Genomic DNA, 23,616 nt, shown 5'->3' with positions numbered 1-23,616 from the left:
GCGCCTGGGTGGCTCAGTGGGTTAAGCCTCTGACTTCAGCTTAGGTCATGATCTCAAGGTCCTGGGATCAAGCCCCGTATTGGGCTCTCTGCTGAGCAGGGAGCCTTTTTTCCCCTCTCTCTCTGCCTGCCTCTCTGACTACTTGTAATCTCTCTCAGTCTGTCAAATAAATAAATAAAATCTTTAAAAAAAAAAAGACACAGACTGGGAGGACATATTTGCCATCCGTGTAACAGACCAAAATAATTAAAATCTTGAATGTATATAGAAGACATACAATTCAGCATAAAAACAAGCAAAAACCAAAAATAAGCTCTTCACAGAAGAAACTAGAATGGCCAATAAACACATAAAAAGATGGTTAATTGTGTTAGTAATCAGGGAAACAAAAATTAAAGCCACAAAGAGCTAGGCAAAAATTGTTCCAAGCCATGGTAAGGATGCCTAGAAACAAGGACCTTCAGATTCCTTTTCTGAAAAGTAAGCTGACACCACAAATTTGGAGACCAGTTTGGGTAAACATAATGTGGCAGACACTTGGTTCCCAACCCAAATAGACTTTCCTTGTTCTTCTTCCCTCTTGGCAAAGCGTGATTCCTATCACATTGATCCAAAATATCAAATACTCAGTTTACAAGCCTCCTTTCCAAAGAAAGAAGAAAAGGGAATTGTGGAGATAGAGACTTTGATTTTAAGCGTCATGTGTTATTTCTGTAAAAGCTACAAAAGGGGCACCTGGGTGGCTCAGTCTGGTGAGCATCAGACCCTTGATCTCAGTTCAGGTCTTGATCTCAGGATCTCAGGGTTACAAGTTCAAATTCATGGAGACTGAAACTCAAAAGCAAACAAGCAAGCAAAAAAACCCTAGGAAAAAAGATCGAAAGCAAACATGTTGCACCTGTTAACTCTGTATGATATGTAGATAGGTATCTGTAATATTATTCCCTAACATTTCAGTGTGTTCAAAATGTTCATAATTTAAAATCTTCAGTTAAAAAAAAAAAAAGACAAATTCAGAGGAGATACTGACATGAGAATAAGGAATATTGAAGAAGGAAAAAGACATGGCAAGTACAAAGAGGACAGTTTTCAGTGGTAAACTGATGTGTTCCCATCCAGAGGTTCAAAAGTCACCTTGAAAAAATTGAATCCAGAGAGAAGTGCTAAAACAGGAAGGAAGTTCCCCAAAATGTGATCCACTGTCTTTGACCCAAGTCTCAAACGTTCCTTTGTAATTTTAGATCTCTCACAGTTTGTTTGTTTTCAGTCTTTCTTTGCTCTTGAAGAATTCCCAAGGAGATATAATTACTAACTTGGACACTGCTCTGGGTTAAGTTAATTCATCAACAAACTCTTATGCCCAGGAACTGAGATAATGAGGTAAGTACGTTTATTATGAAATTTGCAATAAAACTATGAGGGGCCAAACACAGCAATGGCTCCATAATATTTGCTGGATAGTCATAATAAAAGTAACATTTGAATGGTATTGAGGCCAGTACAGATGGAGGCCAAGTAAAAATATGTCTTGGAGAATTACTCATGTCCCTTCAAATTAGACTTTACTGCTTCAAAACATCCAAGGACCAAAGACCTAGATAACTTTCTACCACGTGGATGCATCATGTTTGATACATTCTACCAAGAAGTAGAAAACCGAGCTTAGTGATTTTCCTAAATTTCATAGTATAAAAGACATTTGAATTATATCTATAAAATGTATATGCTGAGGGTCCTGGAATCGAGCCCCACATCGGGCTCCCTGCTCACCAGGGATCCTGCTTCTCCCTCTCCTGCTCCCCCTGCATGTGCACCTAATCTCTGTCAAATAATGTTTTTTTTAATTACGTATACTGAAACCGTTCATTTAACCAGCTCTATTATCTTCCTTTTGTGAATCTACTATCTTGGTGGGGGAGGGCAATTGTGGCATTCACTACTTAGAATTCCACTTTGGGGGTCAAGTGATTTTGTATTCTTCTATTTTTGTATTTTTCTCAATGTCCTCCAATGGCTTGTTTTATTTTTGTAATTAGAAAAAGTGAGAGTCACTGCAGAGGGAAAATAAAAAGATATTCTCTTGCTCCATTTATTTGTCAAATTTCTGATCTCGGCTTTTACGTTTTTGTCTTCAAAACAAGAGTCTCATCATCCCCACGCTCCACAGTAGATACTTACTGGGGAGATTTTGTTGAAAAAAGACGATCCCCGCTCACATCAACTACGTAAATCCACAAACATAATTCTACCTCCCCTAGCAAACCCTGAATCCTTGAAACACCCACATGTGCATGCACATACACACACCCACGTACACAAAATCAACTCTTGATTTTATCTCATTCACTTTCCTGTTCTGTTCTGTCTTGGGGCAGCCAGCTGGCTCAGTCAGTAGAGCATCCAACTCTTGACCTCAGGGCGGTGGGTTTGAGCCCCACCTTGGGTGTGGAGCCTACTTAAAAAACAAAAAACAAAAAACTTTGTCTTGGTAATTTTCTGTTCCTTAATGGCAAGAAAAAAATACCTGACCACATCTCAATTCATTTTTATTGCAAAACACTTACCTGACCCCTGTCTCTGTGACTCCCTGTAGGCACCAACAGTATCCATTCTCTCTGCGTAATTAATAGGCTGCTGTCTACCACACCCAACTTGGTTTATCTATTTGTAAATATGCTTATACTTGTTGCTTTAATTATATAACTTAATTAAATTGTACTTAAAATGGGTAAGTGCAACAAGAAAAACCTTTCAAAAAAAAAAACTATGAATACCAAGTTGAATGGCTTGGTAAAAATGACCATAGGTGATTTATTTTTTAAATGTTACAGACCTCACTATGGTGAGTGCTGTGAAGTGTGTAAACCTGGTGATTTACAGACCTGTGCCCCTGGGGCTAATAATACATTATATGTTAATTTAAAATTTTTTTTAATATTTTATTTATCTACTTATTTATTTTTAAGATTTTATTTATTTATTTGACAGAGAGAGATCACAAATAGGCAGGCAGGCAGGCAGAGAGAGAGAGGAAGCAGGCTCCCCACCGACCAGAGAGCCCAAAGCGGGGCTCGATCCCAGAACCCTGGGATCATGACCTGAGCCGAAAGCAGAGGCTTAATCCACTGAGCCACCCAGGCACCCCAATATTTTATTTATTTATTTGAGAGAGAGAGCATGAGCAAGAAGAAGGTCAGAGGGAGAAGCAGACTCCCCGTGGAGCTGGGAGCCTTGTGGGACTCGATCCCGGGACTCCAGGATCATGACCAGAGTTGAAGGCAGTCACTTAACCAACTGAGCCACCCAAGCACCCATATGTTAATAAAAACAAATTTTTTTTTAATGTTACAGACCTGAAACCAGAAAGAAACTTGTTGGTCATCTCTAGATGTTGATAGGGCATTAACCCATTATTCTGCAAACTGATCAATAAAGAAAAAGAATCAAGCATCTATCCTGCCTTTCTTTTTGGACCGTATTTCAAGGCATCCAAATGTTGGATGAAAGAAAGGCTTCTGTTTAGATGAATCAGAGTAAATAAATGCAGAAGATGTCTTAAAATTATAAAATATCCATTGTATAGCCCCTATGGACATAATTGATCTTGGCAATAATCCCCGAATTGTGCCAAGCTAATTAAATGAAAAGTTGTTGAAGAACTTTATAATAAATGAATCAAGCAGATAATACCCAATTCTGTTAACCCCCTAAATGCGGGGTGCTGTGACATTATGTCCCTCCTGCTGCAACTGATGAAATCCATGGCTCCTTCTGGAATGCACTCCTGCTTACCCTCAAATCCAATCTGTCTCCGCAGTCTCTTCAAAATTAACAGGCATTAAAAAATGGAGAAGGAAAAATGGCTAGGAGTTAAAGGATGCTTAAGAGGGGCACCTGGCTGGCTCAGTCAATGAAGCATATGACTCCTGCTCTTGAGGTCATGAGTTCAACATGAGCCCTTTTTTGAGTGCAGAGAATACATAAAAATAAGATTTTTTTTTAAAGGATGCTTAAGATATCCTTTAAGATATTACTTAAAGGATAAAGTAGCCTCATGCAACGTGTGGATTTTTATTTGAACAAATCCATCATAAAACTGTATTTTTAAGAAACTCATGAAAAAATAAACAGGGTGGATACAGGTAATATTGAAGAATTAGTCTCAGCTTTGTCAGGTGTGACAATGGTATGTCAAATATGTTTTTCTAATGTTATTTTTTGTTAGAGATACAAACTGAAGCATTGACAGACAAAATGATATGAAGTCAGGAATTTGCTTTTAAAGTACTTTAGGGGAGGGGCACCTGGTTGAGCATCTGACTCTTGATCTCAGCTCAGGTCTTGATCTTGAGTCATGAGTTCAGGACCCACACTGGGCTCCACACTGTGTATGGAGCCTGCTTTAAAAATAAATAAGTAAATAGGGGTGCCTGGGTGGCACAGTTGGTTAAGCATATAACTCTTGGTTTCAACTCTAGTCACGATCTCAGGGTCATGGGATTGGCCTGGATCTGGATGCAGAATCTGCTTCAACATCCTCTCCTCCCAAATGAAGCAATACGGGATTGCGAGGGAGACAAACCGGAAGAGACTCAATCTCACAAAACAAACTGAGGGCTGCTGGGGGTGGGGGCGGGGGTGTTGTGGGTAGGGATAGAGTGGCTGGGTTATAGACATCCGGGAGGGTATGTGCTATGGTAAGTGCTATGAAATGTGTAAGCCTGATAATTCACCGACCTGTACCCGTGGGGCAGATAATACATAATATGTTAATAAAAAGAATTAAAAAAAAAAAAAAAAAGATTCTCTCTTCCTCTCCCTCTGCCCCTCCCTGCCATATTGTTTCTTTCTCTCAAATAAATAAATAAATCTTAAAAATAAAATGATTTAAAAAATAAATAAATAAAAAATAAAATGGTTTAAATAAATGAAGTTCTTTAGGGGGGAAAAGTGAGGAGATAGATTAAGAGCAGAATGTTAATCATCGACAATGGGGATTAGGTAAAGGGGGTTGACTATTTTGTCTAGTTTAACATTTTTAAAGCGTTTCCCTAACAGAAGATCCAATCATAGTGTTCTTGTTGCTTCCCTTTGCCTTTGTCTTTGTTCTTCCTTTTGCCCAGAAGCCTCTCCCAGATGTTTCTAGGTTTGCTCTCCCTCCTTATACAGATCTTTGCTAAAATGTCAGTTTTCAGGGAAGCCTTTCTTATCTATTATTGTACTTAACACCTTAAGACTACTGCTGAGCACTCTTTTTAGGAACTTTCCACCATCTGCCATACTGTGTATTTTCCTGTTTTATCCACTATACTCCAATCCCACTAGAATAAAAGACCCATGTAAACAAGAACCTAATCTATTTTGTCCACTGTTATATGCCCAGGATCTAGAAGAGTTTGTAGGACATAAAAGGAGCTTGAGAAACACTTACTGAATAAATGTGTTACAAAAACACTTAGCATCTGGAAATATGGCAAAAAGGTGGGTAGAATCCTTTCAGTATCTTACAAAAACATTGACAGGTTGCCCCTAGAAATATTTAATCATGTAGCAGAATGTGTCTTTGCCTTTCCTATTTACTATCAAAGTTTATGAAGTTAGATGCTAACAATATACATGTGGTTGGTTAAAGATGCAAATAATTTCTGTCTGATAGAAAAGATATACCCCAAAGGTTATAGCTTTTAATTAACTTGTGCAACATTAACCAGTTTTATATCTAACCTATCAGCCTAATTCTAATATTCTATTTTTTATAAAGATTTTATTTATTTATTTGACAGACAGAGATCACAAGTAGGCAGAGAGGCAGGCAGAGAGAGAGGAGGAAGCAGGCTCCCTGCTGAGCAGAGGGCCCGATGCGGGACTCGATCCCAGGACCCTGAGATCATGACCTGAGCGGAAGGCAGCGGCTTAACCACTGAGCCACCGAGGCGCCCCACTAATATTCTATTTTGAATATGTATAAATACTTAGTGCTCCCAAGGTGTTCTTTATACTGACTTTATCATTTCACTGATTCCTCCATAAAGGAGGAAATAAATCTTTGGCATGCACTGATTTTGTACGTTAATGAAAGTCAAGCTCTTAACTTTTTGAAACTTCTACTCTGACAAATGAACTCAAATTGTGATGAACTGTGCACCTGTTGGCCGTTTTTCTTGACTTTTTGCTATCTGAGGCTTTGAGTTGGCCTTATAGAGAGAGCAACACAATACACACCCGGGCATCAGGACTATCCCTTGACCAGTAGAGACCACTTGGTCACCGATACTCTGTCCCATCAAATTCCTCCAAATCAAGCTGCCCGAGCCCCTTGAATGTTGTGATCCAGCTTCTCCTCCTGCTGCCCCTTCCTTACGACCTCTTCACTTGTTAGTCACCTTTGAACTTAAGCATCCAGGACTGAAAATGGATGGTGACTATCCCCAGGTGGGATAAAAAGTACTTAACAGGGGCTCTCAGGTGGCTCTATCAGTTAAGCATCCAACTCTTGATGTCTGCTCAGGTCTTGATCTCAGGTCGTAAGTTCAGGCCCCAGTGTGGAGCCTACTTAAAAAAAAAAAAAATACTTAAACGTATCTATCTAGGCTGACAAGCAACATGATTCTGACACTGAATCACAAACAGATGTCATCTCTTGGAACAGCTCCAACGAACTGATAGTGAAAGACCCGCGGATCCCCTTACCCAAGAATCCAACACTGCCACTGGATGCAATCAGCAAGAGGTTCTTTATTGTTACGCAGGCGCCTGCGGGTGGTCAGCGCTCGCCTGCGGGTGGTCAGCAGCTCCTGCTAGCTGAGCACACCCGGCTGGGGTAGTGCAGGATTTTTATAGACAGGTACAAACAAGTTTTGGGTGGGGTGCAACTGATTGGTTGACAGTTTGAACAGGCATACTTGGCGTTAGTGAATTGGGTCAGGGGACCGCGCGCGAAAGCAGACAAAGCAATCTTACAGAAGCAGAACTGGCCGGTTAGCCCACGCATACGAATGAAAGCACTATCAGGATATTGAAGGCCTGGGTTACTATCAAGCCAAGGCCATTTTCCCTTTAATGAGGTCCTAACATAAAGACAATTGGGAGTCTCTCCTGGTGAAATGTTACATTCCTGCTATCAAACGTAAGGTAACTTCTTTGTTGTAAATCTCAAGGACATTTGCAAACCAAGGGAGACTCCTACCCTGCAGGACTGTGATCTCTGCAAGTTAACTATTTATAATGCTACACATATGGAGGGGAGCCGGTGAAGGGGGGGGTGCAAGGCGCCAGCTTTTGCTTTGTCCTCAGCCAGCCTCCTGCTCCTTAGAGTTGAGGGTTTAAGCAATTTTTCATTTCTTAGCAAAGCATTAGAAGCATTATTATACAGAAGCCAGAAACAGCTGGGTTAAACACAGATTTTCGCTATTCGTTATCCTGTTATGCTGCTTGCTGACTCCCTTATCTATCGTCAGCTAGCTACAGTTTCTCAGTTAGCATAAGCTGGTTATAAAAAGAATGTTAAAACTTATAGGCTATAGTATAATTCTGACCTGGGGTCCTTCAATAGCATCTACCCAGCCTGCTGTGTAGACCATGTTGAGGCTGGGCCAGGCCCACCCAGTGAAGTGTGATCAATCAGCAAGGCCCTCTACAGGCACAGGATTAGGAGTGCAGAGTGTGCCCTACATCTTTCCTGACCAAGCTCTGGGAGGAGATGGCTCAACAGGAAAGATAAGCCACAAAGAAACTGGCTTGGCCACCAGGCAGGACTGGGCATTCTGCTGCTTTACCTTAACAGTCCATAATAGCTTCTGAAGTACAGAGACAAAGCTCTGGGCTCTAGGACCTTGCTTCCCTAAAAGGAGGAGCCCAAGGACCTCACAATGCAGCCTCAGGACTCATCTTTGAGACAGAGAAAGTAATACATACCTCCATCTGGAGACTTTACAAATGCTCTTATCTTTGGAATGGATTGCCTGAGGGCATGAGACGAGCTGAGAACACACTCTTTTGGAGCTTTATGATGTGATGGCTTTAGGCAGTGTCATCTGTCAGTTCAAAAACCACCTCTAGGGATGCCTGGGTGGCTCAGTTGGTTAAGCAGCTGCCTTCGGTTCAGGTCATGATCCCAGCGTCCTGGGATCGAGTCCCACATCGGGCTCCTTGCTCCGCAGGGAGCCTGCTTCTCCCTCTTACTCTGCCTTCCACTCTGTCTGCCTGTGCTCGCTCTCGCTCTCTCTCTCTCTGACAAATAAATAAATAAAATCTTTAAAAAAAAAAAAAAAACACCTCTACCACTTACCAGCTCTGGTCCTTAGGAACAGCAACAAAAACAACAACAAAAATCACTGCATGCCTCAGTTTTCCATCAGTCTAATGGGTCTGATGACGCCAAGAATGGAAAGAGATGGGTTTCTGCTACTTACTAACTACAAAGCCAACTTCACAGGCCTCTGACCAATGCAGTCACATGGGGTCCTGGGCTCAGGTCCAGGAGTGTAATGTTCTGCAGTTGCTGTCCAAAAATTCTTAATAATTTTATCTGCTTTGTGTCTTGTGAGACAAGGCCAATGGAGTGCTGGAGCCTGCACTGGGGAGCTTGAAGCCTTGGCTCACATCTCCCTGGGATGGGTTCTCAGGCTGCCACACCCCAACCCCAGCAGGAGCTGAGCGCATCTGGGTGGGATCAGGGGCACCTTCCCCGTGTCCCAAGTTGTGCAGAGCAGCTCCAGGCACTTGTGAAGGTCAGCTGTATCCCTGCAGGACTCCTGGTGCCCAAGGGGACTCAACATTAAATAGCAAGTGAAAACCATCCAGCTGGTGACAAGACCTCAGAGGAAAGTAAAAGCTTTTTCCTACTTTTTGAACAATAGGTCCCACATTTTCATTTTCACTGGGCCCCACAAATTACCCAGCCTGCTCTAACCAACTGCAGGAGAAGCGAAATTATTTAACCTCTCTCGGGCTTCATTTCCTCCACCACAGGATGTGTCGTGAGACTTTTCTGACAGGATTCTGATAACAAAACCAACTATGTGAGGTTCCGAGTACATTGCTAACAACCCATAAACATGGATTCTCAACCATTCTCTCTTCAAAATTTCTAAGCGGACTTTGGCAACAATTTTCCAAGGGCTTTCTCTCCAAAGAGGAAAGGGGGAAGCAGAGAGGTCGTGAGTGTTCGTTGTGATAAAGAACAAAAGTTTTCTCTAGGTAGACACCACCACTTCCCTCGGCTGTTAATAATGATACCAGAACCAGAAGCATGGGCGTGACATTAGCGGTCAGCGCTCCTGACCTTTCTAGGAACTTCTGAAGTGAAACACAGAAGTAGCAGCTTTCCTTTTCCATCTCCTCTCATCTCTGCTTTCCCCCACTCAGCCATCTGGGGTGCTCCCAGGGCTTTCAAGTAGCCTTTCCTTCTAGAAGATTCTACCCCACAGCTACATTCTCTCGGGTGTCCTGATAGCATCTCAACCCTCGCAGTTTTGTTTACTTGCCTGTGTACTCCACCCTTCCTTCCAAAGATAACTCAGCCCTGTGGTCCAACTTCCCCATATACAATCACAGCTACACCCATGCACCCATGTCCCGCCCTTGGAAAACCAGTTTCACCTTCCCAATTTGACCTTCCCCATTCAGTCCGGTGCATCTAAGACTCTGGCCACTGATGTGCCTTAGAACACCAGCATGAAACATAGGGTTAAAGGAAGCCTGACAACCATAGTCCTAAGAACTTAGGACACACAGATGAATATGAGGCTGTCAACTTGACTCTGCCCTAATGAAGTTCAGGGTCTCACTGGAAATACAGATATTGAACAGGAAGTCATTCCACCACCCACAGGGAAAACATGCTACACAATCCTGTCCTGTTCAAATATGGTCATGCTTATACTCTCCACATTGTGTGTGGGCTAACATGAGGTCCTCACCCTCTCACCAGCAGGGTCTTGTCAAAGTCCCATACTCTTTATAAAGAGTTTTGATCCAACCATTGGCCAGTCTTTCCCCAGGAGCAGCAGCTTATCTGTCTCCCAGATTCATTGAATAGGTTAACACACACTGTTCAGAAAACCCTTTGCTGAAATTCCGTCATCAAAGAAAGACCTCATATGCTACTTCTCTCGTGGGGTCCTTCCTGACTCTGCTCCATCAGGCAGGTAGTGCTCATTTCTGAATCTCTGTGGTGTGGTGCAGGAACTTGACTCACAGCATTTCACATATTTTCTTGTTTGATGGGTAGCTGAGTACCTCTTATACCCCCCTACAGAATCTAGTAAAGGTTTTAGAGAACAGAAACCACTCTGCCCTCCACAGGGCCCCTCTTGCCCATGGACACAGCCGTGTGCCATTACAGATCACCCTGCCCCTGCACAATACTGTCTCCAGGCCAGTCATCCCAGACCTCCCTGCAGGACCCTGGTGTGTTCACCAGGCCTGGTGTTTTCAGACTCTCTGAAGCACCCCACCCCGCATCCCACAGTGGCCCTAGCACCAGGCACACAGCGAGTCTCTACTATGTGTTTGCAAGAATTTGCTATCTTGTACATTTTGAACTCACGAATTTTACTGAGTAGACATAAATAAAACACTAAAGTCACTGAAATGGGAGGCCTGGGGTAGTAAAAATGAAGAACTGTCCCTTGAAAAATCTTGCTAGAAATTCTGAAGAGGAAGGAGAAGCAAAAGAAATTGAGAAGTGAAGAAAAAGAATCAGAAAGAACAGTCAGTACAGGCCCAGTGTAGCTGATACAGCTGTCTGTGATCAACAGCAAGCAGAATAAAACGGATGCAGAACGTTCTCTATGAAGTGTCTCATGGTGTATGTTTATGCTTCTACCAGCATGACGGGGACCTGACTGAGTCCAGCTTAACCAGCATCTACTAAGGGACTATAATGTGATGAGCAATGACAGGGGTGCAGGGGTGAATAAAAGTGTCTCTCTCTTTGGGAACCCCACTTGCATGGAGCAGGGATGAAGAGAGCTGTCTGAGGAATGCCCACTCCTGTCCCTCAACAGCCAGCAGCTATCACTGATGGCCAAAATTTATGGGGAGGGTTGGCATTCCCCAAGGCAAGAAGCTTCCTGGAACCGTAATGTACCAGTGAGGGCCTCTCTGAACCCAGTCCATCTCTGGATGTGGTGGCTCTCCATTTCCTCCTGCAGACTGTGCCCCACCTTCCTGCATCCCCTGCTCCCAACTATTGCCCCGACAGGTGACACTCTCCCACACTATCAAGAGCACTAGGCATCTGCTAACCCTCTGGGGAGTCATGGCTGCATGTCTCTCAGGTCTCACAAGCTGAGGGCCATCTCAGGATGGACTGCAGCTCCTGAATGTGATCTTAAGACATCAGAACCACGTGTCATCTGCATTTAATGCTCCTGGCTGAACTTAAAAAAATCCCAGCTCAACAAGCAGGGACAAGTTTCAATGTTCGCCAACCCACACTCAAAGACTGGCAGAAAGTGACTTCTAGGGGTGGTCAGAGGCTTTGGAAAAGGAAAATGAAGGAAAAGGAATATATGAAAATAGAGTCCTAAGATCTACAAAGAAATACTGAGAAGCTATTTACATAAAAGAAAAATCAACACCTTAAAAGCCAAAATAGAGATTGATGGATTTGGGAGAAATGGTATGGAAAAGTTTGTTGGAGTTTATTTATTATAGCTTTGTTTGTTTCTTATTATTTGTAATATACTGGCTTCTATACCATTCATTTAATTCAATGAACTATTTTTGCTTATTATATTGCAGGCACCATTTTAGGTCCTCAACATCTATCACTCAATAAAAAATTTCTATACTCGGGACACCTGGGTGGCTCAGTGGGTTAAGCCACTGCCTTCGGCTCAGGTCATGATCTCAGGGTCGTGGGATCGAGTCCCGCATCGGGCTCTCTGCTCGGCAGGGAGCCTGCTTCCTCCTCTCTCTCTCTCTCTCTGTCTGCCTCTCTGCCTACTTGTGATCTCTCTCTGTCAAATAAATAAATAAAATCTTTAAAAAAAAATTTCTATACTCAATGAGCTTATATTCAAGGAGGCATGTATCAGATTTCTATCATTATTAAATCTAGTTAATAAAAGATAATAATGTGTAAAGAGCAATAGATGTAACAAAAGAACAAAAGAGACAAGAAGGAAATAAACATTTAAAAGCTAATGTAAAGACACAGGGTTAAAGCCACCCACAAAATTTTTGTTACTCTTCTCATCATGGGGTAGGGCTTGTTTTCTGTCTTGAAGCTGGACAGGCCTGGTGACTGTTCTAACCTTTAGAATGTGGGAGAAGGGATGCTGTGTTAGCTATGGGTGCTAGCTAACTTTGAGAAGGCCCCTCCAGAATCAGAGAAAGACAATTATCATATGATCCCACTCATACGTGGCATTTAAGAAACAAAAGAAGAGGATCATAGGGGAAGACCGGACAAAATAAAACAAGATGAAGTCAGAGAGGGAGACAAACCATAAGAGACTCTTAATCGTAGGAAACAAACTGAGGGTTGCTGGAAGGGAGAGGGTGGGGGATGGGGTAACTGGGGGATGGGCATTCAGGAGGACACAGGATGTGATGAGCCCTGGGTGTTACATATGACTGATGAATCACTGAACTCTACCTCCAAAACAAATAATACATTATATGTTAATTAATTGCATTGAATTTTTTTTTTTTTAAAGAAGGCCTGCCAGACTTCACTTTAAAGAGTTTATGAGCTCTGAAGAAATTGAGGAGAGGCCCTGAGAGGACACAGAAAAAGAAGCCCAGCCATCCTCACAAAACCCAGGCACCATTGCATAAGTACAACGTTTGGGGGGTTCCAGTCAAGTCAACCTCCCAGATGAATGAATACAGCTGACATCAGTGAAAAGACCTTCCAACTGATCTTAGACAACACATGATTGTAAAACATATTAAATGGCTGTTGTTTTCCATCACCACAGTTTAGGGTAGTTTATCAGCAATCAAGAACCAACACAGAAAGTGGTATCTGGAAATGACATGTTTTTTCTGGAGAACCTAAAACATCTGCATGATGGTTCACTCTCCATGTCAACTTGGCAGGACCTAAGGTACCCACATATTTGGTCACACACACGTGTGCATGTTATATTTAAATGAATGGACTCTGAGTTAAGACATGTTACCCTCCATAATGATGGTTCCCATTCATCAGCCAGCCGTATGCCTTTAAGAAAAGACTGACCCCTCCAAAGGAAAAGAGACTTCTGTCTGCAAATAACCTTCAGACACAAGCTGCAACATCAACTCTTTCCTAGGTCTCTAGCCTGTCTGCCCAGCCCTTCAGATTTTGGACCTGTTGACCACCACAAGCATGGGAGCCAATGCCTTAAAATAAACCTCTCCTCTCCCCCCATCTCTGCCTCTCCCCACCTCTTTGTGTCTCCCTGGAGAGCCCTGGCTACCACAATGTGGCATCAGGATTGGAAGTGAGTGTGGCAGGCTGAGCTCAGAAATACCTCAAGGAGACTATTCATGAAGGCTGGATAGGCACGGAGAACATTGTTACTGTTTTTTGTTTTTTGGTTTTTTTTAAAGATTTTTATTTATTTGAGAGAGAGAGAGTGTGCGTGCACAAGTGCAAAGGGAGGGGTGGGGGCAGGAGAGAAAGCAACTCAAGCAGACTCCCTGCTGAGCATGAAGCTGGACTCCGGAGGCTCATCTGAGGACCCTGAGATCACAACCTGAACCGAAATGAAGAGTGGAAAGCTTAACCAACTGAGCCATCCAGGTGCCCCAGAGAAAAGATTTCTGATGTTAAGAGGGTATGACTAGAAGAGAAGACATCAGCATGCCAGACTTGCAATAACATAGAAGGAAACAGATTATTGATCAAAGAGTCATAACCTTGAAGGTCAAGTCTGGGGCAGGGAGTCATTTGCACAACAGAAATCACAAGGATTCCAAGGACAGTGACCAGAGAAGAAGAAAATACCATATATAGGATCTTCAATATATAACAAACTGCCCTAAAAAGAAATAAATAAGCAGCTCAGTGGAAATTAGCATGGGTCTGAACAGAAAATTCACAGATAAAAATGTAAGTGACCATTTACTATATACAACATGCTGACACCCTCTGATAATCAGAGAACAATTAGGAGCTATTTTTCTCATAAGTAAAAAAAAAAAAGTTGATACTGTTGAGCAATGGAAAGCATGTTCTGTGATAGATGGTAATGGAAGCCTAAAATGGTACTGTTATTTTGAAGGGATTTAGAAATTCTTATCAAAATTTAAAATATGCACAATCCGCCCTTTGATCCAGCCATTCCACCACCAAAAACCTCTCCTACAAAAACACTCCTGTAAGCGCACAGAAATATATATACAAAGACGTTCACTGAAGCACGTGACTCCCAAGAGGAATGAAAGTTTCCTGAGTGGGAAGTTTGTCTTCCACTCCCGCGTCGTCGGTAGTAGATCACTGCCTGGCACTTAGTAGATACTCGGCAAGTATCTGCTGAATGAATGAACAGGCCTGAAAATTGGTAACTAATTTTCTGTCCCAACAGTTCCCTCTACCTGGTGGGATACCATGAGCTGTTAAAAATAATGTGGTAAATCTACATGTACTAACACTGAAAGATCTCCAAGGCCATGTGCTTAATTAAAAAACAAGATCAGCTGAAGGGATCAAGAAGATGTGGTATATATATACAATGGAATACCATGCAGCCATCAAAAGAAATGAAATCTTGCCATTGGCGACAACATGGATGGAACTAAAGGGTATTGTGCTTAGCGAAATAAGTCAATCAGAGAAAGACAATCATCATATGATCTCCCTGATATGAGGAAGTTGAGAGGCAATGTGGGGGTTAGGAAAAGTAGGAAAAGAATAAATGAAACAAGATGGGATCCGGAGGGAGACAAACCGTTAAGAGGCACTTAATCTCCCAAAGCAAACTGAGGGTTGCTGGAGGGAAGGGGGTTGGGAGAAGGGGGGTGGGGTTATGGACATTGGGGAAGGTAGGTGCTATGGTGAGTGCTGTGAAGTGTGTAAACCTGGTGATTCACAGACCTGTACCCCTGGAGCTAATAATACATTATATGTTAATAAAAAAATAAAAAATATATTTTTAAAAAAACAATTAAAAAGATCAGTTAAAAGAAAATTAGAAACAACATAAATTCCATCACTGGAGGACTGATTTACTGGATTGTGATTTCAATAAATTTAATACTAGCTATCCATTTTGATGTTGGCCTTGATCTATATTTATCACTGTTGAAAGATGTCTGTGATACTGCAGTTCTGAAAACAATAGCATTATGACTCACTACATTATCAGGATTGTCCCTCCTGATCCTCAGAATTCCCACACGTGGTGGATACCCTCATTCCATTTTATGGCTGAGTGCACTGCAGCACAGAGAAAGTAAGTAATCTGCCCAAAATTACACTGTGACAGAGCCAAGTCTTAAATCCAAGCAGCAGGTCTCCTAGTGTGTGCTCTTAAACCACCCAAGGATAAAGTGATCACATATTCTAGTTTAAGTCTACTGAGTCGGTATAATTAACAGCATCCCCTTTCTTTTCAAAAAGTCCCATGCATGGTCAATACATTTAATGGTCACTCTACTTACAGACCATCTATAAGCAGCACAGGCATAGTGTAGAGGCTGAGTTCCGTCTCTGGAGCCCAAATCTGGACAATTTACTCACACTCTGCCCTTCAGTTTGTTCATATGTAAAATAGGGATGGCCATAGTTAAGTGCCTCAAAGAGTGAAGGATTCAATGAATGTGTATTTCTTAAGCGCCTGGCATGCAGGACGTACTAACTACTAACCCATCTCTACAGCGCGCCTATGTGCATGTATTGTGACGTATCTGGAAGGATGCTCAGGAAATATTAACAACAGATATCCTCTTCTGTTATTTTTGAACATACACACAAATACCTATGTATGTACATGTCCATATCCCTGCGTGCGTACGCTGGAGATCTGTATTTTTATCTATATATATTTGTGTGTGAGTGTGTGTGCTTAATACTGAGCCAGTGCCCTGACAAACACTAGCAAGCCATGTGGCTTCTGTGGTGCATCTGGCTTGCAAGTCCGTGGTGATCATCTCACCAACAGTGTAAATTTACCAAAGATGACTGAGCAACAACAAAAATTTTAGAACTGTTACACTAAGATGAAAATTAAAAGACGGCATTTATCATTACATGTCAGATCAGATAGCGCTCGATTTTATTGCTACTTTTAAGTGCAACCTGAAGGAACGGCTCAACTTCTGGTTTCTCAATTAACTATTTAATTACTCGGAAACAAAGCACTTAAGCGACCCTGGCAATCTTTGGCCTTGAAAAATGTGCAAGCGAGACCTCCGCTATCTTCCTTAGGATCGGTGGGCTGAGAACGCGCCGGACCGGGCGGGGGCGGGGGCGGGGGAATGCGATTTTCCCGTGTTCGCAGCCGGAATTAATTGTGCAATTTCAAACTCACAGCACAGGCCGTGGCCCCCAGTGATCGCCTTGGGCAGTCTGGGGAATAGCTCTTACTTCTGGCTGGTTCTCCTTTATGAACAACTTCAAAAGTGAGTTCTCTGGGTGAAACCAAACCCTGCGACTGGAGTCAAGAAAGCGAGCGGTCCCCTTTGGCGGAGATTACGAACTACCTGGCAGGAGGAACGAGGAACCGTCCGGAAAGGTTCCACAGACTTTTCAGGGTCTGTACAGATCCATCGAACGGATGCACCTTACAGTGTGAATTTTATCTCAATTTTAAAAAGTTGTTATTGTTTTGGTTTTGTTACTGGGCTCTCTGGTCCGCTATATCTCTGGGCGCGCGAGAAGTACTGTTTTATACTCACAGAAAAAAAAAAAAAAAAAAGTACTTTAATGGTCTGGCTCCCCTGACGCTCCCCCACCCCCTGCAGCCTCCGCAAGCCACTTAACCAGGTGTCAGCCGTAACTGTCCGGGCACTTTGGGGCCAGAGACAGCGAACAGAAAACCCATTCAGAGTAGAAAACGCTAGCGATCCCCCAGGACAGACACACACACGCGCACACACACACACCCCTACCAGTTATCTTCGCGCGGGTAGCTCGGGACCCGCCCGACTCAGTGCACCTTGCGCAGAAGGTGGGCATCTCCGCAGGGGTTCCGCCGCTGAGCCGGCTGAGCCAGCGAGCCATCGCGCTCCCCTTCCGCTCGCTCGCTCACTCGGGGCCAACTCCAAGCACTCTGGCGAGTGGCACGGAGTGGCAAGGCCAGCACCCCATGCTCAGCGCTGGCCAGCGGGCTCTCTGCTGACCCGGAATAGAAGATGCTTTGTTTCGCGCGCGGTGCCCAGCTGTGCCCAGCTGTGCCCAGCTGTGCCCAGCTGTGCCCAGCCGCGCCCAGCCGCGCGCCACGGACGCCGACTCACCCCAGCTCAGGTCGCACGATTTGAGTATAAGTGTAGCACCGTCCCAGGAGGATCTCGTAAAAATGGGCAGTGGTGCCCTTCCCCTTCCACTCCTGGAGCGGATGGCGCCACATCAGGATACCGACCGGCACCGCGATGATCACCGCGACCAGGAGACCAAAAAAGACGCAGAGACAGATCTTGGTTTTCTTGGAAATGTCGCAGCAGGGTTCCTCCTCAGACACTGAACCGCATCTGTGGTTGGCCATTGGGGTCCACTGAGGAGGTCGGCCGGGCGAAGTTGGAGGAGTGACCCGCCAGACACCGCTCAGGCAGAGAGAAAAGAGTTAGCCCGGTTCGGAAACTGCACTTCCCTTTATCTTGCACTCGCCTTTTCTCGGCTTCCTTTCCCACCCCCCACCCACTCCTGCAAAGTTCCCAGGCCCGCCGACCAATAAAGACTTAAAGAACTTGAAAGACCTCAACTACTACAGCCGCTCACAGCCAGCTTCCTAATCAGACTTTGCATTTCCAGGGAAAAGCCGCTGCCTTAAGGGTTCTCCGCAGGTGTTGGGAAAACCGACAATATTTCTTTGTACTTCTCCGGCCAGCTCCCTTTATCAGCCTTGTACTTTACACTTTAGCCACCGCTGATCCTGCAAAGTGTCAAAGCTGGCTACCTGGGCACATGCCTACAAGCAGTGTCTGCTGCCTGGGAAAAGATCTCTACTGCTACTTCTTAGCCTTGACAAATGCCTGCTCAGCTCCCTTCAAAAGCTCCACTCAAGCCTTACCCCTTACCCCTTAACTCAAGTGACATCAGTAGTTAAGCCTGGGTTCAAACCCAGCTCCACTACCCACTACCGGAGTGATAGGGGGCAAGTTACTTGACGGCTCTGTGCTTTAGCTGTAAAGCAGGGATCATAGCACTACCTATTTCATAGGGTATGATAAGGATTAAGAGAGGTCATATTTACAGTGTGTTTAGCACAACGCCTGGCACATGCTAAGTATTCAACAAATATTAGCTACTACTACCTGCTCTGTGAGGCTAGAGATGTAATTCTAGAATCCATGGGATAAGCTTGGAAAAGTGTCTGGTACGCAGCAAGCACTCTACGTGATGGTTCAATAAATAATCCAGTGGCTAGTCTCAGACATCCCCTGCACTCTCTTCCAGTTTCCTTAGCACTAGGACTCTCTGTGATATTCAGCAGAGACCTAAAGAAAGCAAAAAATCAAGCCACAGGGCTTCCTGGGGCAAAAGTTTTCCAGATGGAAGGAATAGCAGAAATCATGGTTGAGGCAAAACAAAACAAAACAAAAAACTCTGGGGAGAAAGAAATGGAGAGTGGGAGCAAGGAAGGAAGGAGAAGGAAAGAAAATGAGAGAGAAAGAAAGAAAGAAAAGAAAAGAAAGAAAAGGGGCGCCTGGGTGGCTCAGTGGTTAAGCCGCTGCCTTTGGCTCAGGTCATGATCTCTGGGTCCTGGGATCGAGTCCCGCATCGGGCTCTCCGCTCAGCAGGGAGCCTGCTTCCTCCTCTCTCTCTCTGCCTGCCTCTCTGCCTACTTGTGATCTCTCTCTGTCAAATAAATAAATAAAATCTTTAAAGAAAAGAAAGAAAAGAAGAGGAGAGGAGGAAGAAAGGAAAAAAGAGAAGGAGGGAGGAAGGGAGGAGGGAAGGAGAGACAGAAGGAAAGGAGAGGAGGAAGGAAGGAAGGAAAAAGAAAAGAAGAAAAAAGGAAGGCAGGAAAGAGAAAGAAAAGCCCTTGGCCAGTTTCAGAAGCAGCAAGGAAGCCATTGGAACTGGAATTCAGGGTTAAGGGAGGCAGAACAGGAAAGTTCTGAGGGTAGCAGAGGGCCAGATCACTAACAGCCCTGTAGGACAGGATAAGGACTTTTTGGACAGGGAATTTTATTTTTAACCTATTCAAGGTCACTGGGTGATTTATTCTCAATGCTTCTGCATTGAGAATAAATTGTAGGAAAGCAAGGATGGAAAGGCCGCGACCATTTATGGTGACTTTAAAAAGGAAGTAGTAACAAAAGTGGCCAAGAAAACAAGCAGCTGGATTCTGAAAACATTTTGAAAATAGAAGCAACAAGATTTGCTGATGAGTTGGATGTGGGGTTTGCAAGAAAGAGGAGTCGAAGAGGACTCCAAGAATTTTGGTCTGAGTAATTGACCAAAGGGAAGACAGCATTGCCATTTAGAGTGATGGAAAGACGGGGGATGAAGATTTGGTTTGGTAGAAAAGTCACCAAATAAAAATTTGGTTTGGGAGGCAAGTTTAGGATGCCTATTACACCCCCAGGAGGAGATATCAAGTAGCTACTTGGGTATAAATATCTGGAATCCAAGGGGTCAGTGCTGGAAACATAAATATGGGAGGCTTTATCATGCAGATAGTTTTTAAAGCCAAGAGGATAAATAAGATCACATAGAGAGTGTGTGCAGAAACAACAGTTTCAGAGACTCAACCAGGGGTATGAGCCTGTAGCAGAGGTCAGAGGGTTGAGAAGAGCTTCAGCATAGGGACCTGGCCAGAGTGACCCCTGCGACAAGAAACTGAGACCAGACAGGGAGTTATTGGTGCTCTTGACAAGAACAGTTTTTGGAGGAATATGGAGGACAAAGCCTGATGAAGTAGGTTCATGAGAATATATGTGAAGAGACTGGTATCCTTAAGAGAGATGACTTGTTTTGAAGAGTTTTCAGCCAAAAGAGTAGAGAAATGAGGATATAGCAAGAGGACAACTTGTAGTCTCTCTCTCTTAGGAGAGACCTATAGCATTATGTCTGTAGGATGACTAGAAAGCCCAAGAGACAGGCAACTGCTGATAATGCAGAAGAGGGGGAAATTGCTGGGAAAAAAACCTGAAAACTTGTGAAGAGCTCATGTGTAGGTAAGAGGGAACCGAGGCACCACGATGTGTGTGTGGAAACTCTGCTACCTCACAGAAGGAAGGTGGAGACCATGGTTTCAGGCGTTATGTTCATGGGTTGGCAGACAGTGACATATGGACATCCTCTTTTGACTGCTTGTCAGTGAAATGAGGTCATCCATTTACTGAGAGAGGATGTGGGCTGGTAGAATTCCAGGAGACCAGCAGAGTGGACAAAGCAGGGAAACCAGAGAGATTCTCAGGGTATCATGAAGTAGTCAGAAATTTTAACAAAGGCCAGTCAATGAGGGGGTGCTCTTTTGTCTGGCTACTCCCCACTGCCTAGGAAAAAGGGCAAAAGTCGGCAGAGAGTGGGATTTGAGGAGGTTGGGGTTTGCTGGATTTGCCAGGGCTGACATAATAAAGCCATACATTCTCTTGTGGCTCAGCCAACAGAAATGTATTGTCTCCCAGTTCTGGAAGCTGACATCAAGATATCCAAGGGGCTGATACCCTCTGAGTCCTCTCTCCTTGGCTTGTAGATGGCTACCTTCTCTCTGTGTCCTCACATGGTCTTCCCTTTGTGTGTCCACATATCTCCATTCCAATTTATTTTTTTTTAAATGCTTTTTTTTTAGTGGTAGGGAGGGGTGGAGAAAAAGGGATACAGAAAGAATCCTAAACAGGTCCACTCCCAGCACAGAGCCCTGAGATCATGATCTGAGATGAAATCAAGAGTCAGATGCTTAACGGACTGAGCCACCCAGGTGCCCCTCTCCATTTCAATTTCTTTTTCTTATAAGGACACTAGCTTTATCAGAAGAGGCCCACCCCAATGACCTCATTGTAACTTAATTACCTCTTTGAAGGCCCTGTCTCCGAAGTACTGGGGGTGAGGACTTCAACATATGAATGGGGGAGGGGACAATATTCAGCCCAACACACCTGGCAAGTACAATGGAGTACTTAAGGGAAAAGGAAGGAAGGAAGCAAAGATGGGATTTTAATAATGGACCATCACACCAAAGTCCCACACAAAGTAAAGGAAGGGCAGAGGGAGGATCTGAGACACTGAAAGATGAGAACCCATCTCACCAGATCGTTGGTAGAGGAGGGAACATCTCCACTTAAATATCACTCCATCCAAAACTCAACTGTTAATCTTCCTCCTTCAAACCAGCTTGTCTTCTCTTTGCTCATTTGTTTTAGTAAACTCTGTGTCCAATGTAGCGTTGGAAGTCATGACCCTGAGATCAAAAGTCTCATGCTCTACTAATGGAGCCGTCCAGGGACCCCTTCTTTTCTGATCTTTTGAATTCTGGTAAATCTTTTGAAATCTATCCCATTGTTCAAACAAGGAGAGTCTTAAGTCTTCTGTGCTCCTTCCCTCTCCCTCATCACAAACATCCACCTAGAAGTTGGTTCCTTCTGCCTAAAAATTATTTATTAAGTATCCACTCTGCCATCTCCACTACCACTGGCTTAGTCCAAGAGAAAGTCTACCCTCTTTCTCACCTATGAAGAGTTTCCAAGCATTCTCTCCAAATCCACCCTCCCTACCTCGTCCATCCATTCTTTCCACTACAGACAGGGTGGTAGTTTCCTTTTAAACCAACCTTTGTAAAGAAGCAAATTTTGAAACAGAATTCTGATTACCTCACCTCTCCCCTTGCTCTAGACTTAGCAAGCAAGCATGTAAGCTCCTGGCTACTCCCCCCAGCCTGCACATCTCTCCCCAACCCTAAAGCACACAAGACCTCCTGGCATCTCTGACCCCAACTAGCCCAAGGTCTTCCCTGGTATAGGGCCTTCAGAGATATCATTCCTCCCCATCCTAACTCCTGAAGATCTCCTTCTATATGACATCTTCAGGAAAGAAGCCTTTTTGATCCCATGTAGCTACCAAACTGGGTTTAATCTCCAAACGGAACACTTTCCTAGCAGAATAACACAGATGCCAGTAGATCTCCTAGGACAATACAGATCCCAAAAGCTCTGGTCTGGCTGGCCCAGCCCTGGAACATGTCCTCTAAAATTTTTTCTACATGTATTCTTCCAACTCAACTAGGAGGCTAGGTTGGCAGGAATTGAAGTTTATTCTCTTAGTATCCCAGGACTCATAGTAGCATCCACAAGTGGTTGTTGAATGAATAAATGAATGAATGACCAACTGAAGTTTTATTTCTGACACCCATTATTTCACCCTTTCCAAACTGAATTCGTAGAATTGTTCTCACAATCCCAGATCTAAACAAAATTATGTGGAAATGGGATGAGAAATGTTGGTTTTGCTAGGGGTTCATTTATCTGCTCTCTGAACTTCTTGGGTCTTTCTCCACCCTCTCATCCTGGGCACAAACTTTCTCTTATATTGAATATTGTGCAAGGTCCAAAATCACCTAATGTGTAACAGAGCTTGACATCCATTCCTTACTCAACTGAACAGACTGGTATTATTCTGGCTTGTAAAACATCAAAGACCTGCCATAAAACAACCCCTTTAAAAAGGGTATTTATTTATTGATAATAAATACAACAAATATATGTGGAATAAAAGTCAAATAGAACAAAGTAATATGTGTAGAAAATTATTCTTTCTCCTTCTCTGGACTCTCCTCTTACTATAGTAAGGAGCAGGCAGCATTCATACTTGTACATTGAGATAAGTAAATTTTCACTGTTTCATAAAAATTATAGCATTCTTTATGCCCTGTTGTACACCTGGCTTCCTTCACATCATGATATATGTTGAAGACATTTTCCATCACCACACATTGCTCTACTTAATTCTGTTAAACGACTTCTATATTCCATTGTATAGTCTACTAAAGTTTGTTTAACTAGACCTGATCAATAGGCACGTGGATTTTCTACTCCTTTGTTATGACATTAAGTTTTGGGATAAATATTTCTGTGTCAGCAAGTTTTTTCACATATCCAAGTATACAGCCCTAAGAATGGGTTTCCAGTGTCAAAGGGCTTAGACATTTAGAATTTTGCTCCCAATCAGAGGTTATGCCAATTGGCACTTGCACAACAGTAACCAAGAGTGGTTTTTTTTGTTTTTTCCATCCACAGAGTTACACTTTCAGATTTGCTTTGTCTTAATTTCTAATTATTCATCAGGACTGACTTGGGAGACCTTCAGCTTTCAGTGTCTCTTTCTGTTAAATGTAATGAGTGCTTGGAAAATGAACACTTGGAAAATAAAATCTAGAAGGACCCTGTAATCCTTTGCTCCTGCAAAGTCATTTGGTTTGTGAACTCTCTCACTTTGTATCAGCTACAAATGTCAAACATTCTGGTATGCCCTTGGGGAAGATCACAAATGCCTGAAGAAATGAACACTCTCCCAGT

The 23,616-nt window shown here is 43.4% G+C and overlaps 1 protein-coding gene across 1 annotated transcript in view; it reads right to left on the bottom strand.

Annotated features, from left to right (window-relative positions):
- Positions 1-17,787, bottom strand: part of CD38 (CD38 molecule) — a 50,735-nt gene extending 32,948 nt beyond the window's left edge. The window contains exon 1 of the mRNA XM_059381220.1: positions 17,395-17,787. Coding sequence (XP_059237203.1) covers positions 17,395-17,642 — 248 coding nt within the window. The 5' untranslated portion in view covers positions 17,643-17,787. The remainder of the gene's footprint in view (positions 1-17,394) is intronic.
- Positions 17,788-23,616: the final 5,829 nt, after the last annotated feature.

The sequence above is a fragment of the Mustela nigripes genome, chromosome 1 (assembly GCF_022355385.1).
Source record: "Mustela nigripes isolate SB6536 chromosome 1, MUSNIG.SB6536, whole genome shotgun sequence".
Classification (NCBI taxonomy): domain Eukaryota; kingdom Metazoa; phylum Chordata; class Mammalia; order Carnivora; family Mustelidae; genus Mustela; species Mustela nigripes.
This window is presented reverse-complemented; position numbering and strand designations above follow the sequence as displayed.